Source organism: Anabrus simplex, chromosome 9 (assembly GCF_040414725.1).
Source record: "Anabrus simplex isolate iqAnaSimp1 chromosome 9, ASM4041472v1, whole genome shotgun sequence".
Classification (NCBI taxonomy): domain Eukaryota; kingdom Metazoa; phylum Arthropoda; class Insecta; order Orthoptera; family Tettigoniidae; genus Anabrus; species Anabrus simplex.
In genome coordinates, this window is record NC_090273.1 from 82,236,727 (window position 1) to 82,250,902 (window position 14,176).

Consider the following 14,176-nt stretch of genomic DNA (forward strand, 5'->3'; position numbering starts at 1 on the left):
CGATACTTTTCAACTACAGGAAATAATTACTGAACTTGACAAATGTGGCAAATCTAGTCCTGGCCCAGATACAGTCCCTTATGAATTTCTAAAACAGCTTCCACTAAGTGCAATAAATTATCTTCTGGCCATTTTCAACCACATATGGAGCTCTAAGACATTTCCTGACCAATGGCGAAATGCCATTGTAGTTCCAATACCCAAACCAGGGAAAGACAACTCAATTGCAGAAAATTATCGCCCTATTGCTTTAACTAATGCGATGTGTAAACTCATGGAGAAAATAGTCAACAAAAGATTACGCTGGTATCTCGAGCACATAAATTTCTTCAGTAATGTGCAAAACGGGTTCCGTAAAGCACACTCCACAACAGACACTTTGATAAGTCTGGAATCTGAAATACAGGAAGCGTTTCTCAATAACCAACACCTAATAGCAGTCAGTTTAGATATTAATAAGGCATATGACATGGTATGGAAAGACTATGTAATCAAAGTTCTAATGACACATAATATATCTGGAAATATCCTATATTTCATTTATAATTTTCTCCAAATGCGCCGAATTCAAGTTAGAGTAAATGGAATGCTGTCAAAGGAAGTAGTAATCAACAATGGAGTCCCACAAGGATCAGTTATCAGTGTAACACTGTTTCTTGTGGCAATTAATGGTATAGTCTCTAACATCCACTCACCAGTTAAGTGTTGCCTTTTTGCTGACGATTTGATAATCTTCTGCCCAGGGAAAAACATTACAACGACTCAACTCCTATTACAAGAATCAATTGTAAATATTCAAAACTGGACTAAAACCACAGGATTCAAATTTTCTAAAACTAAAACCAAATGTATTCTCTTCTCCAAAAATAAACATACTATCGCTAACCCTGAATTATATATGGAAGACCATAAAATTGAATCAGTTAAAACTATTAAAATTCTAGGACTTCTATTTGATAACAAGCTCACCTGGACCCCATACCTTAAAAATCTTAAAGACGAGTGTCAAAGAAGAATGAATATCATGAAAATTCTCTCAGCAAAAAACTGGGGAGCAGACTACCATGTCCTAATGAACACATACAGAGCCACAATCAGAGCCAAACTGGATTATGGCAGTATAGTATATTGTTCTGCCAGACCATCTACTCTTAAGATCCTTGATACCATCCAATCTTCAGCTCTTCGAATTGCCCTAGGAGCCCACCGCACCAGCCCCATAGCTAGTATAGAGATTGAAGCCAACGAACCACCACTTGAAATCAGACGTAAACAGCTGAGTTTGACATACGCACTCAAGATAGCTGGTACAAGTAACCAACACTTGAAAAAACACCTAATTTCAAAGAGACATAAAGGAAAACTAACTGGATCTCAACCCCAACCCTTTAACATCAGAATATCCAATCTTCTCAAAGAAATAAACCTCAGCCTTCCACCCATTTTATTTCCACACAACTCACTAGATACCCCTCCATGGAAAACTCATTTGCCTCCAGTCAACTGGGAATTGAACAACAATCTTAAAGCTCAAACTGACACAGCAAAATTCCAACAGTTATTTAATGAAATTTGTAATAGATACTCATCATATAGTGCAATTTATACTGATGGATCAAAATGCAATGAGAGAAATGGTTGTGCAGTGAAATATAAAGACTATAGTAAGCTATACAGATTACCAGATCTTTTTACAGTGTTTACAAGTGAACTGTATGCTCTTAAACAGGCCATGATTCATATTTCAAAAGCAAGCTACAACAACTCATTCATAATATTCTCTGATTCCAAAAGTGCATTAACTTCAATACAAAATCCATCAACAACACAGCTACTTGTTAAAGAAATTCAAATGCTGTACCACAAGATCAAGATCGCAGGAAAAAATGTTATTTTTATGTGGATCCCATCTCACAGAGGAATACCAGGCAATGAATCAGTTGATCAAGCAGCAAAAGAAGCTACTAGTCTCCCAATCAACGACCGTCAAATTGCTACGCCACATTCTGATATCATCGCTTATATCAAAATCAAACTACACGAACAATGGAAAATGAACTGGCTTAAAACTTCCACTAGCAACCTCCAAAAAATTAAAATGATATCTACAAGAACATATCCTCTCCAAAACCTCACCAGACATGAACAAGTCTTAATCTCCCGACTAAGGATAGGACATACGAAGATCACCCACAACTATCTCCTAGAAAAGAAACAACCTCCCACCTGCAGCAAATGTAACTGCTCTCTCACTGTCAAGCATATCATCTCAGAATGTCAACTGTATGACCATTGGCGCCAACACCACAACATACCTAAAGGAATGGAACTGACACTGTCTTCTCCAGCACTGAGTCATCAAGTCATCAACTTCCTCAAAGACACTGGCTTGCACTCCAAAATGTAATTACATTATACTTATTTTTTTTCTTTACATTTTTATAATTACAATATTATTATTATTATTACCATTATTCTGTAATCATATGTAAGAGTCGCGATAAGACCTTGGAGTTAAAGCGACTATAAACAACCCTAATATATAAAAAAAAAATAAGAATGTTACACGGTGACCTTCAATTGTACCTGTACAAAATGACTGTACTACACAAGCTAACAGATCTTCTCAGGCAGAAGAGTTTGCAGTACGCGTTATGGATTCAAGATAAAGATGAAGTAATGTTCAACAGTTGGTTCTCTGATGAAGCATATTTTCATCTCAACGGGGCAGTTAATAAACAAAATACGCCGTTTCGGGCTACAGAAAAACCAGACATTATTCACGAAAAAACGACGTGTGGGGAAGAAGTGAGTCTGTGTGTAGGTGTGTCAAGACATGGGTTAACTGGACCATTTTTTCTTCAGTCAGACAGGTATTGCACAGCGATAAAAGGACATGCTGGGGAATGAATTCATGCCTCAAATTTTTGCTATCCCTATTCATACGCAGTGGTTGGTGCAAGATGGTGCAACACCTCACACAGCTAACGATGTTCTTAATTTTTTGAGGGGAGTATTTGCTGATCGAGTAATGTCACATCGCTACCCTCAGTACAACGATAATGGCGGATTCTTCTGGCCTCCTTAAAGCCCATATTTAAATCCTTGTGTTTTCTTTCAATGGGGCTATTTGAAAGAAAACCTTTTCGCTTCAAGACCTCAAGGCCGCATGGAAAAGCGTGCTCGGATCGTGCAACTCTGCAGTGAAATTCACGAAGACCTGTGCTGCGAAGTCATCAGAAACACGCTTACTCGTCTCGAAGACGTTGTCCGCCGCAGTGGAGACCACATTGAACATGTGATATAGTGAAATGTATTTCCAGGGTCCAAGATGCCTGTGTCTAAAATTTCATTAGTGTTCTGTGAAAAATACAGTTGTTAATCTGAAATTAAATGTGTCAACTATTCGTGCGCCACCCTGTACAATCACAATCATTATATTTTACTTTCATCAAAGTCTCCTCCTTTGGATTTAATAACTGCCTCACAAACTCGAGGCATGCGGTCAATCAGTTTCTGTAGGTATCGTGAATCTATATGATTCCACACATCCTTAACAATATTCCAGAGATATTCCTTGCTGGATATATTAACTTCCCTGATAGGTATGTCCACTTCATTCCAGACCATTTCAATGAGATTACAATCGGGCCTTTGGGACGGCCATACCATATCTTTCAGTACTTTCTGTTTTTCCTTTAATGCAATGTAGTTCGTACAGTATGCCGACCGATGTTTTGGGTCATTATCCTGTTGTAAGGTGAACCCTTTCCCTATTAAGCGCAACCCACTTGGTACTGCATGTTACTGAAGTATGCGGTGGTACTGCTTCTGATCCATACATCCTTCTATATTCATAATGTCGCCAACTCTATCTCCGGCAAAACATCCCCAAACCATAATAGAACCTCCGCCGTGTTTAATTGTAGGTAGAACACACTGCTGGGCTACCCTTTCCCCTACAAATCGGCGAACACATAATATTCTCCTTCTGGTTCCAAAAATCTCGAACTTCGATTCATCGGTGAATAACACCTTCGTCCACTTTTCCGATGTCCAATTACGATGTTTTCTAGCCCATTCAAGTCTCTTCTGTTTATTTATAGGCAGGCCTTAGAAGGGGTTTTCTTGCTATGACACATCCTTTCAAGCCGGATTCAATCAGTCTCCTTTTTACTGTTGCAACATATATTTTTGTCGTATTCATTTTTACCAGTTCTGCACGAATTTGGTGCGCTGTTTGGAATCTATTCCTCTTACTGGTAATTCTGATATATTTATCATCACTTTAGTTGTTTTACGAGGTCGTCCTGGTCGTGGTATGTCCTTATTGCTACCTGTTGTCTTCTGGCAGTGAAGGGTGTATAGGGTATATTGCACTCTCCTATAGACTCACTACACTGTTTCGCAATTTGGCGAAGAGATAAACCTGCTTGGCTAAGTTCTACAATTGCAGCACGTTTTTCTATGGATATCTCCACTCGTGGAGCCATACTGGCGATGTGCACACTTCAACTGTCACGAAGGAACTGACATGCAGGAACCACATGTTATGTATTGTAGCAATGTTTGCCGTTCGCTGCAGATATCACATCACTACAGGGAACAACACAGATGCACCAAATGCGGCGTCCGTCGGCAAATAGGTAAACAAACATATCCGATAGGGACACAACGTTTATTTACACAACATTGGTTGTTGGGTACTATTGTACAACTGTTGTACTATTCCTTTGCTTCCTCAACCGCACCCACGGTATTAGGCCTTATCTGCAGAGAACGAGATGTCAATTATTGGGTGTATTGAAATTAATGAGCGGTAGTGTAATTCTATTCCTTTCTTTACAATACTTCTACAGTTCAACACTAACATTTCTATGTCATCCCCACCGCCGTTTCAATCTCTATATACTGCCTGCTCTATGCTATGCGGTTAACATGCTTCTCAGCGTGAGCTGTTAGTGTCACGAACCTCCGCCAGGGGCGCCAGCTAACGCACCCAACTTATCTCCGTACTCACATTATTGTGTTTCAGTGCGTTTGCATCGAGCTTTTATGTGTGTGTCTCTGGTTGTAAAATGATTAATTGTTGTGTTCCTCTCTGTATATCAAAGCAGGAAATCTAAATTCTTCAGGTGTGAGGATTCCTGTTATACCCCCAAGCAAAGAACTTTAGAAAAATTGGCTTAACGTTATATCAAGGCAGGGATCAACCAGGGGTAATCAATGGATTCCATCCAATTATTCTCGTGTTTGTAGCCTGAATTTTAGAAATGGAGTTAGATGATGAAATGAAAATGAAAACCTACAATCTGTTTTCCAGTCAATGACCAGGTCAGGTATGGGATGAATGAAGCCCCCAACTTGTGGCGAGGATAGGAATTGTGCCGGCTGCCGAGGCCAGTCGCACTCCTCTGGGGCAATGATTAATAATGGATGAGAGATGCAATGAAATTATAGTGGGGAGTGTTGCTGGAATGAATGATGACACGGAAAACCGGAGTACCTGAAGAAAACCCCGTCCCGCCTCCGCTTTGTCCAGCACAAATCTCACATGGATTGACCGGGATTTGAACGACGGTATCCAGCGGTGAAAGGCCGGCGCGCTGCCGCCTGAGCTACGGAGGCTCTGAAAAATAAAACTAAATGTTTCTAAAGTTCGTTGCTTGGGGGATAACAGGAATCCTCACACCTGAAGAATTTGGATTTCGAATTGTCCCCATTACCTAAAAACCAGAAAAATAGCTCCACGAAAGACCAGACAGCGACAAGATACTTCTTCGGAAGAAATCTGTGATGAAACAAACTCTTCAACCGCAAGAAATACATTGGATGACAAGTACGAAATTTATTTATAATTATAATGGCGTATGGCTCCGGATAGGCCTGGTGCAGGTCTTTTTCTAGTAGACGGCCTATTAGGCGACCTGCATGTCGGTGAAGATGAGGGCCCTACCTAGGATGATTTCTAATGTTGAATACGCCACGCACACCCAGCCCCCAAGCCATTGGAATTAACCAATTAAGGTTAAAATCCCCGACCCAGTCGGGAATCAAACCCGGACCCTCTGAATCGAAGGCCAGTACGCTGGCCATTCAGCCAAGGAGTCAGACACGAAATTCATTTGAACAACGATCTATCAATCCAAGTCAATATTCCAACGAGTAAGAATGACAGCAGTGATCAGTAAATTATACATTACAGGCTCCGATCAAGAATTCTGAGACTGAGAAAACAGCTGATGACTAACCATAACGAAGTTAAAAGACTACAGAGACAATAAGAGGACAACCCAGGAATCGATCGTCTGAATAAAGTAAAGGAAGCTACCAAATAAAAATCAAATCCATGATTTTCCCAAGACAAAATCCGGGCAGTCAGAACAAATCAAGCGGTACTACGTGGCGTGGGGAATATTATCCCAAACGGTTACGTATATGGCAAGACTCCAGGGGTCTAGTGTCAGCTCCATCACAACGTACTCTGGACAGGTAGCCTAAATGGAAAATGTTGATAGTGTTTGTCGGGATTTCCCAATTAGTGAAGGGAAGACTTAGAGCTCAATGTATAACTCTCATACCTACAGAGAGGAGTGTAATAGTGATCGCCGATTAAATAGCTGATTAGGTACGGCTCCTATACGACCGAACCAGTGACAAGTTCGTTTGCGCGGTCAATGTTGAAGGTGTATGCGGCACAGATAATGTAAAATTTCCTGCTCTCGCGAATAAACTGTTGTGTTTTCTTGTAATCCGACTTTCAAAGAAGTTCTCTAGTCCTGCTGCCTACTTCCTCGTTAAAAGCTTAGAAGTCTCCGAACTATCCCGTTTAGTTCCGAAATGAGTACTGTAATGCCTTTCGGTGAAACAATCCAGATTGTGTACATTTCTATTCACCAGCAGATAAAATAATTACAACGGTTGAATGATGATTTCATCGAGTACCGGTACGTTAACATAATTCGTTTGGAATCAAAACGTGAAAAACTGAAGTGTCTGACTAATGAGACGGCAGATGCTGTCTCGCTGTGAAATCTACAGTGGAATGTGTGTCTTATCTGTAACAAAATCGGTTATTTTATGTTCTCACTAGACGATTTTCTGGAGACGCAATAGAAGCTTTATAAGGTCAGTGAGAGTGGGTGGTGAATTTAATGACATGACGAACGCACGCACTGCATTTTGTGCTATAAAACGTATCCTGAAAACTGGTCATGAACAAAGGATCAGCGAAATACTGATATAAATTTTTTGGCGTCCACTGCTGGTAAATACTCGTGTCGAGAAGATTTAAAATGTGTATGTAGGCCTACCATGCAGCATGGGATGATCTTCTCAATTAGTAACATATTAAGGATTATTTTTCAATTTATATTGGTGTTACGGACCAACTCTCATTTAACCAGCATGTGCTGTGGGTGCGGTAAGTGCTGCCATCTGCAATGTCGCTGTAAACGCAATTCTCGCGGCATAGAACAGGGAGTATATAGAGATTGAGACGGCGGTGGTCATCCCTACTTGACTTCCAGATCTCTGTAACCTTATCACCGCTCCCTTGACCACCCCGTTTCCTTGAATGTACCTCCCTATTACCCCTCCAAAGAAATTTCCTAACTAATACATACCTCTGCGGTTTAAGTGAAGGCCATATCCCTATCTCCTACCCACCCATTACGATGTAGAAATCTCACTCACAGTTTCCCAGTAAGGGTTATTCTGCCCGAAGGCAGGTCCGAACCTCCGCAGAGTTGTTCCTGAGCCGGAGTTTACGTGCGGTAGGGTGGCCAGTTCCTTTCCGCTCCTCCATTCCCTTACCCCCACCAACAGCTCATGGCAACCCATCCAACTCTTGACCACGCCCAATGTTGCTTAACTTCGGAGATCTCACGGGATCCGGTGTTTCAACACGGCTACGGCCGTTGGCACTCACTCCATAGTCTCATTTAAATCCTCAATTACTCTCCAGTCACTATCCCAACTACACAGTATTCCACAGATAACAATCTCCGCTTCCTTAAACTACACCCGAGCTGCATTTACCACATCCCACACATCCCCAACTATGTTGGTACTTATACCAGCTTGCCTTACGTTGTTGGTACCAACGTTAAACACTACCACCTTCTCCTTCCCCTCCTTCTTCTCTTCTGCTTTCCTCAATATCTGCCTCAACCTAATTTCTGGACAACGCTCTACCCTGGTTCTCTTTCCTCCACACACTTCCCCACATGTCTAACAATGGAATCCCCCATGACCAGAGCCTCAACCCTACGCACCTCATTTGATCCCCCCCCCCCCTCCTGGTCATCCCTATCTTTCCTGACAGCTGCAGAAGCTACTTCCTCCTCGCTTTTCTCCATCCCATGACCCTGTTCCACCTGTCTTTTCCTATCCTCTACATTACATTTCCCTTTCCTACCTTTTCCCTTCCTCCTACTTCCACACATCTCAGCAACAGTTCCCTGTTCCTCATCTTCCCTCTGTTGTTCTACCTGCAGTGACTCGTACCGATTTCACAGACACCTGTCCTCAATTCTGATCCTGAATGGAGCCCTTAGCCTGAAATCTCCTTCCCCTTAGAACATTAGACCTCCTGTCTTGTACAATTCCCCCCTTTCATTCCCATCCCTCTTTTACACCTTCTGTATCCTGTACATTATTTGAGGGAGGCCTACCTTCCTTTCTGTCTTCTGAGAGAATCCTAATTATCTCCCTCAAACTGTCCAATTCCTCCCTCATACTCCTCCATGCCTCGCCACACCCACAGTTCCTACACTTGCACTCCTTAGCCATGCTTTACGGAAAAATGAAAAAAAAGAAAAGAAAACCATTATTATGTGCAAAGATATGAAAGGAAAGAAATATAGTCTAGGATAGTACACAAAGATCACACGACAATAAGGTAATTAATATACTACTACACCACAATACTACTTAGTCGTACTCTATTTTAATCCTACAACACCACAACAGGATAGAAACTGCCGTCAATTACCGAATACCGAAAGGAATACACAAGAATTACACAATGTAAACTGCAGTTAAGCCTATCCTAATTACAACTACAGAATTCTAGTAAGAGACTTTCTACGGATACCTCTACTATACTAAAGAAATATTTTAGAATAATAGAATAAGCACGCTAATTTATAATAAGATATTACTCGTATACTACAGTACAGTACAGTACAGTACAATAATTTTAAACACGTTCAGACGTATCCTAATTACAATACAAGATCGATTAGGTTTGAGAAACTGTAAGATCGGGAGAAAAATAATGGTTTCTATTCTATTCTAATTACAATAACGTATGTTACTACTAAGACAAACAGAAATGAAAATTGCAAGTTTGAAATTTGCAAGAACTACTCAAAGATTACCAACAAAACTAAATGCTTAGACAGATTATTATTAGTACTATGCTCTAATAGATACACACGAATATATCAGGCAAGATACGGTACTATCTAAATATACCGTATCTACACTACAATTCTCAACTGAAATGTGGTTATATGATTTTTACCACTTTTTTTTTTTTGCAAGGGACTTTACGTCGCACCGACACAGATAGGTCTTATGGCGACGATGGGATAGGAAAGGCCTAGGAGTTGGAGAGAAGCGGCCGTGGCCTTAATTAAGGTAGAGCCCCAGCATTTTCCTGGTGTGAAAATTGGAAACCACGGAAAACCATTTTCAGGGCTGCCGATAGTGGGATTCGAACCTACTATCTCCCGGATGCAAACTCACAGCCGCGCGCCTCTACACGCACGGCCAACTCGCCCGGTTTTACCACTTTTACGAGTGGAGATTATTATTATTATTATTATTATTATTATTATTATTATTATTATTATTATTATTATTATTATTATTATTATTATTATTATTATTATTATTATCTCGTGTATGCTCCCTTCACTCACTGAAGACAGTTTTGAAATTCCACTACGACAGTTATTCTAAACTATTGAGTCCTCTGGACATTAAATATAGATTGAGATGGTACATTTTGGGCAAACACTCGGCTTCAGTTTTTACTGCAAATAGAAATCCAGAGAAGGATATAGATTATAAGTGTCTGATTAAGCCAATGGAAACAGAAATAGACACCTGTTTTACGCAGACTGCGTTATTAAATGTTGCTTAACATATTTCTGATATAGTGGATGTTCCTGACGAAGAACAACTAGTTTCTAGTTTATTTGTTGAACTAAATGGTCACGGAAATGGACATGAGATGTTTTGAAATAAGCTAACAATACATTGATTTGATCTCGCAGATTTTAAACTACGAAGGTTTAAGATACATTATGGGATATGTGGTACACAGATTCAGGGACAAAAACTTGGGAACATTATCTCAAGGACTTGAACCCATTATTGACGGTTCAGATCAACTCCAGTTTATGTAAAGAGGAAAATGTCTGTATTCTTGTAATGAACTTATGGAAGTTTCAACAACAAAGGACGTTGAATTTCATAAATTTCATGGCAATTGGCTATCAAGTGATATGTTTATAATCAGTAAATTAACCAGAAAAACAATAGAAAAATAGCTTCACATTAATGTGCCATATGAGGTTTTTCGCTGTTTATCTTGAACCCAAACATATAATAAGGTTGCGTGACTTCAACAGGAAAACAAGCTTAAGCAATTCACAGAGAAAAGTGGGTCGTAAAATGTCAAAATTTACCTATGTAAGGAAACGATATATCTCGTAAACGGACTATTAATATTATTTAGTAGCACGGTGTTTTCTCAATTACTTTAACAATGAAAATCCACAGCCTGTTTCCAGTCATTTGACCGAGTCAGGGATGGAATGAATGAAGCCTCCATCTAGCGGTGAGGATAGGAAATGTGCCGGCTGCCGAAGCCTGTCGTACTCCTCTGGGTCAATGATAAATGACTGATAGATGAAATGAAATGTGAATGGAGAGTGTTGCTGGAATGAAAGATGACAGGGAAAACCGGAGTACCTGGAGAAAAACCTGTCTCGCCTTCGCTTTGTCCAGCACAAATGTCACATGGAGTGACCGGGATTTGAACCACGGTATCCAGCGGTGAGAGGCCGGCGCGCTGCCGCCTGAGCCACAGAGGCTCCTACTTCAACATTATGAGTGTATACCATATATGTACAATATTATAGTAAATATGTTTTTATTAATGTCGTCAAGTTATATTTCTAAGACGGAAGCCTTCTCAAAATCTCCTCATTGTGCCACAAGGCAATATTTCATTATCATGCTGACGGGCGCACTGTCAACATGTCCTTAGAGATACACATTTGGCAACCTTGCTGGCCAGAGAGAAAACAAGTGACGAATGTAACTTCAGCTGCCTGAAGCATCATTGCCTCTGATCATAGCAGATTGTAACTAGACATTGTTCGTAAATTATGTTAACGATGTTAAGGTCTGGGGTAGACTGACCGATGTGTCAAACCTTTCTTTAGTAAATCCCCTGTTTAGGGCAATGTTCCCCTGCCTAGTGATCTATCCTAAACCAGTTTGGACACTTCTGCACATTTGTTTGGAGCGAATTATATCGGTAGACTACTCCATTGCGCCGGAAAATCATGCCATGTCCCAAACCCCATAAAATACAGATAAGAAGCTTATTTTTGTCCCATTTTCCAAAATGACAAATATAATTACTAACCATATAACGCAAGTTAGAAAGGATGCGTGGATGTGGGCGGAGAAGATTGTTCTGGACGTGGAACTTCCGACAGCGGTTTAACATCCACGACACGGCAACTAAAATGCGAGGAACGTAAAATAGGGATAGCTGCTCCATGATGGTCGTCAGCCTTCTGTCAGGAGAAGACACTAGAAGAAGAAGAATGTAATTAGGATATTGCATTCAAACACAGCTCTAGAAGAACAGATAGGAACATTGAAAGAAGACTGGCTAAAGACATTGTAAAGGCAACAATTTTAGGAGAGGGCAGACGAGAATAAAAGAGGACGTATGGACATAACTGGTGTACGAATGCACATTGTGCAGGAGCTATACACAAGTGCGCAATTATTGGCCGGCTCTGATTCGCGCTAATTGATCACTGAATAATTAGCACTCTTTTAATGGCGTTTGGCCTCCGGAAAGGCCTGGTTGACGAGTTGACGCCCATGTGCGATCTGTGTGTCTATGTGAATGGGGCCCTACCTAATTCTAATGTTGAAGACGGCACATGTACACGTGCAGCCCTTCGTGGAATTAACCAATGAAGGTTGAAATCTTCGACTAGCCAGGAATCATACACGGGACCCAACCAGTTACCACCGAGCCGGACAATAGTAGCACTAACATAATAGTTCCCTCTTTCAACCTCCGTATATTAGTAGTAACAGCATCGCACTGATTCAGTAAGATCTCATTTGTACTATTGAATCCTCTCAGGGACACAAAACTTACCAGACTCCCCTGGCGCACCCGAGGCACCCAGCTGAGTCCGATATACAAGTCTAATGAAAACGGGTCACCCGCCAAAATGTATACTAGAACATTTCATACTGAGACGTGCCATAAAGTCAAAACGCCCAGACGTGTTATCGAACGGCACTATCCTTCCACATGACTATGTCCGCCACCACACTGCCAACTGCATAAGGAATACGCTTCAGAGATTTGGGTGGGAAACTCTTCAGCAATCTCACCACGGCCAAGATCTCTCCCCCCTCCCATGTGACTTTCGCACCTTTGGAGAAAATACTTACATTATTATTTACATTTTTACACAGTTACGCCAATTTATAACAAGAGCGAATAACCAGTGGCGATTCCTGACTTCTGGTTTAGGGGATGTAACCGAAAAAAATTGCGAACATCAACGTAAACATACCGTCCTTCCAAACACATTTTTCAAGAGAAAACAACAAACAAGGCCAACAGAAAAGTTTATTTAAGATCTCTTATCCACTAATCCAATGGTCTGTTTCATAAAATATTTCTGTTGAAATGACGAACACACGTGTTAAGTTGTGTAGTTACATTCAGAGTTGGACGCGGTTGTCCTTCATTTATAATTCTGCTTTTCTCCGTAAAAGAAACTATGCTAAATGGTTCTCTTAACAATCGTTCGATTACACGATCGTCAGAATTCAATTCGGATTGCGCGGTAGAAACGTGTGCCTACTGAGCTACTCTCTGAACGGTGTGATGTCATTTCAAAATCGCATCATTCACGCATATTCTTTGTTTGATATGTACACTACAAGCACACGAATCTGAATCATTTATATTACAACACACATTTGTCATATAGTATCATTTATAGCACAAGAAAAGAACCACTCACAAGCAAGAACTCGAGTATTTCAGGAAACAGCAAAAAAATCCCGGCCACACGCGATAACTTACAGGATTCCAGCTTGAACCGCCCTCTTAACGGATGTGGCTGTTCGTTCCCCATTCCAACCCCACGAAAAAGATCAGCAAGGGTCTCGTGCTGCCATCTCTGGAGTAGTTTGGCAATTAGTAGCAGTCACTAGTCAACAACGCTTGTTTCATCCGTTTAATCCATAGAGTTAGTAAATGATTCAATGTATAATATACTAACTCTATGGTTTAATCCATCCCTGAGTACGGTATCGATAACGGTGCGTTCGAATTTTATATAAATAACTTCCATTAAAATATGAACAATGAATATTTATTTTCCGCTGAAAATACAAGGGATGTAACACATCAATCGCATATATGGGAAATTCGCCACTGCCACTGCCTTCGTGATACACAAGACGTACTGTAGTTCTGATGACGTCACGCTTTGGGTGGGTACGCATCCGCTCCGCTTGAAATTAACACATTCGTTTATATTACTTAAGAAACTGTGAACACTTTATAAAACCAAAAACTATTCATAAACATTTGTTAGTTCTGTCATACAATGCATAACCTTCCCCGTAATGTTCTATTTCTCGCCTATATCCGTTCGTTTCTGTGAGTACAAGCTAACACTTTGAGATATATTCTTGCGATTTCTATTCATTTTCTCTTCATCTGGAACATTCACATCATTCACACTGATAGAAAACAAGCAACTAATTACCAATACAATATACTACACATGTGAATTATTCCTGTACCACCAATTCAGCACATACAAGAAAGATTACGAGAAAGCTAACCTCCAAAAATAACAAAACATTTACTGTCACTGTCATG

The 14,176-nt window shown here is 40.5% G+C and overlaps 1 protein-coding gene across 2 annotated transcripts in view; it reads right to left on the reverse strand.

Moving 5' to 3' along the window:
- The window catches only part of LOC136881113 (uncharacterized), a 242,057-nt gene that overhangs the window by 68,840 nt on the left and 159,041 nt on the right, over nucleotides 1-14,176 (reverse strand). The window contains exon 2 of one of the 2 annotated variants that reach the window (XM_067153753.2): nucleotides 11,669-11,838. The exons of the other annotated variant lie outside the window; for it this stretch is intronic. Within the exon in view, the coding sequence (XP_067009854.2) occupies nucleotides 11,669-11,806 (138 nt within the window). The 5' untranslated portion in view covers nucleotides 11,807-11,838. The remainder of the gene's footprint in view (nucleotides 1-11,668; nucleotides 11,839-14,176) is intronic. 2 annotated transcript variants of the gene reach the window in all.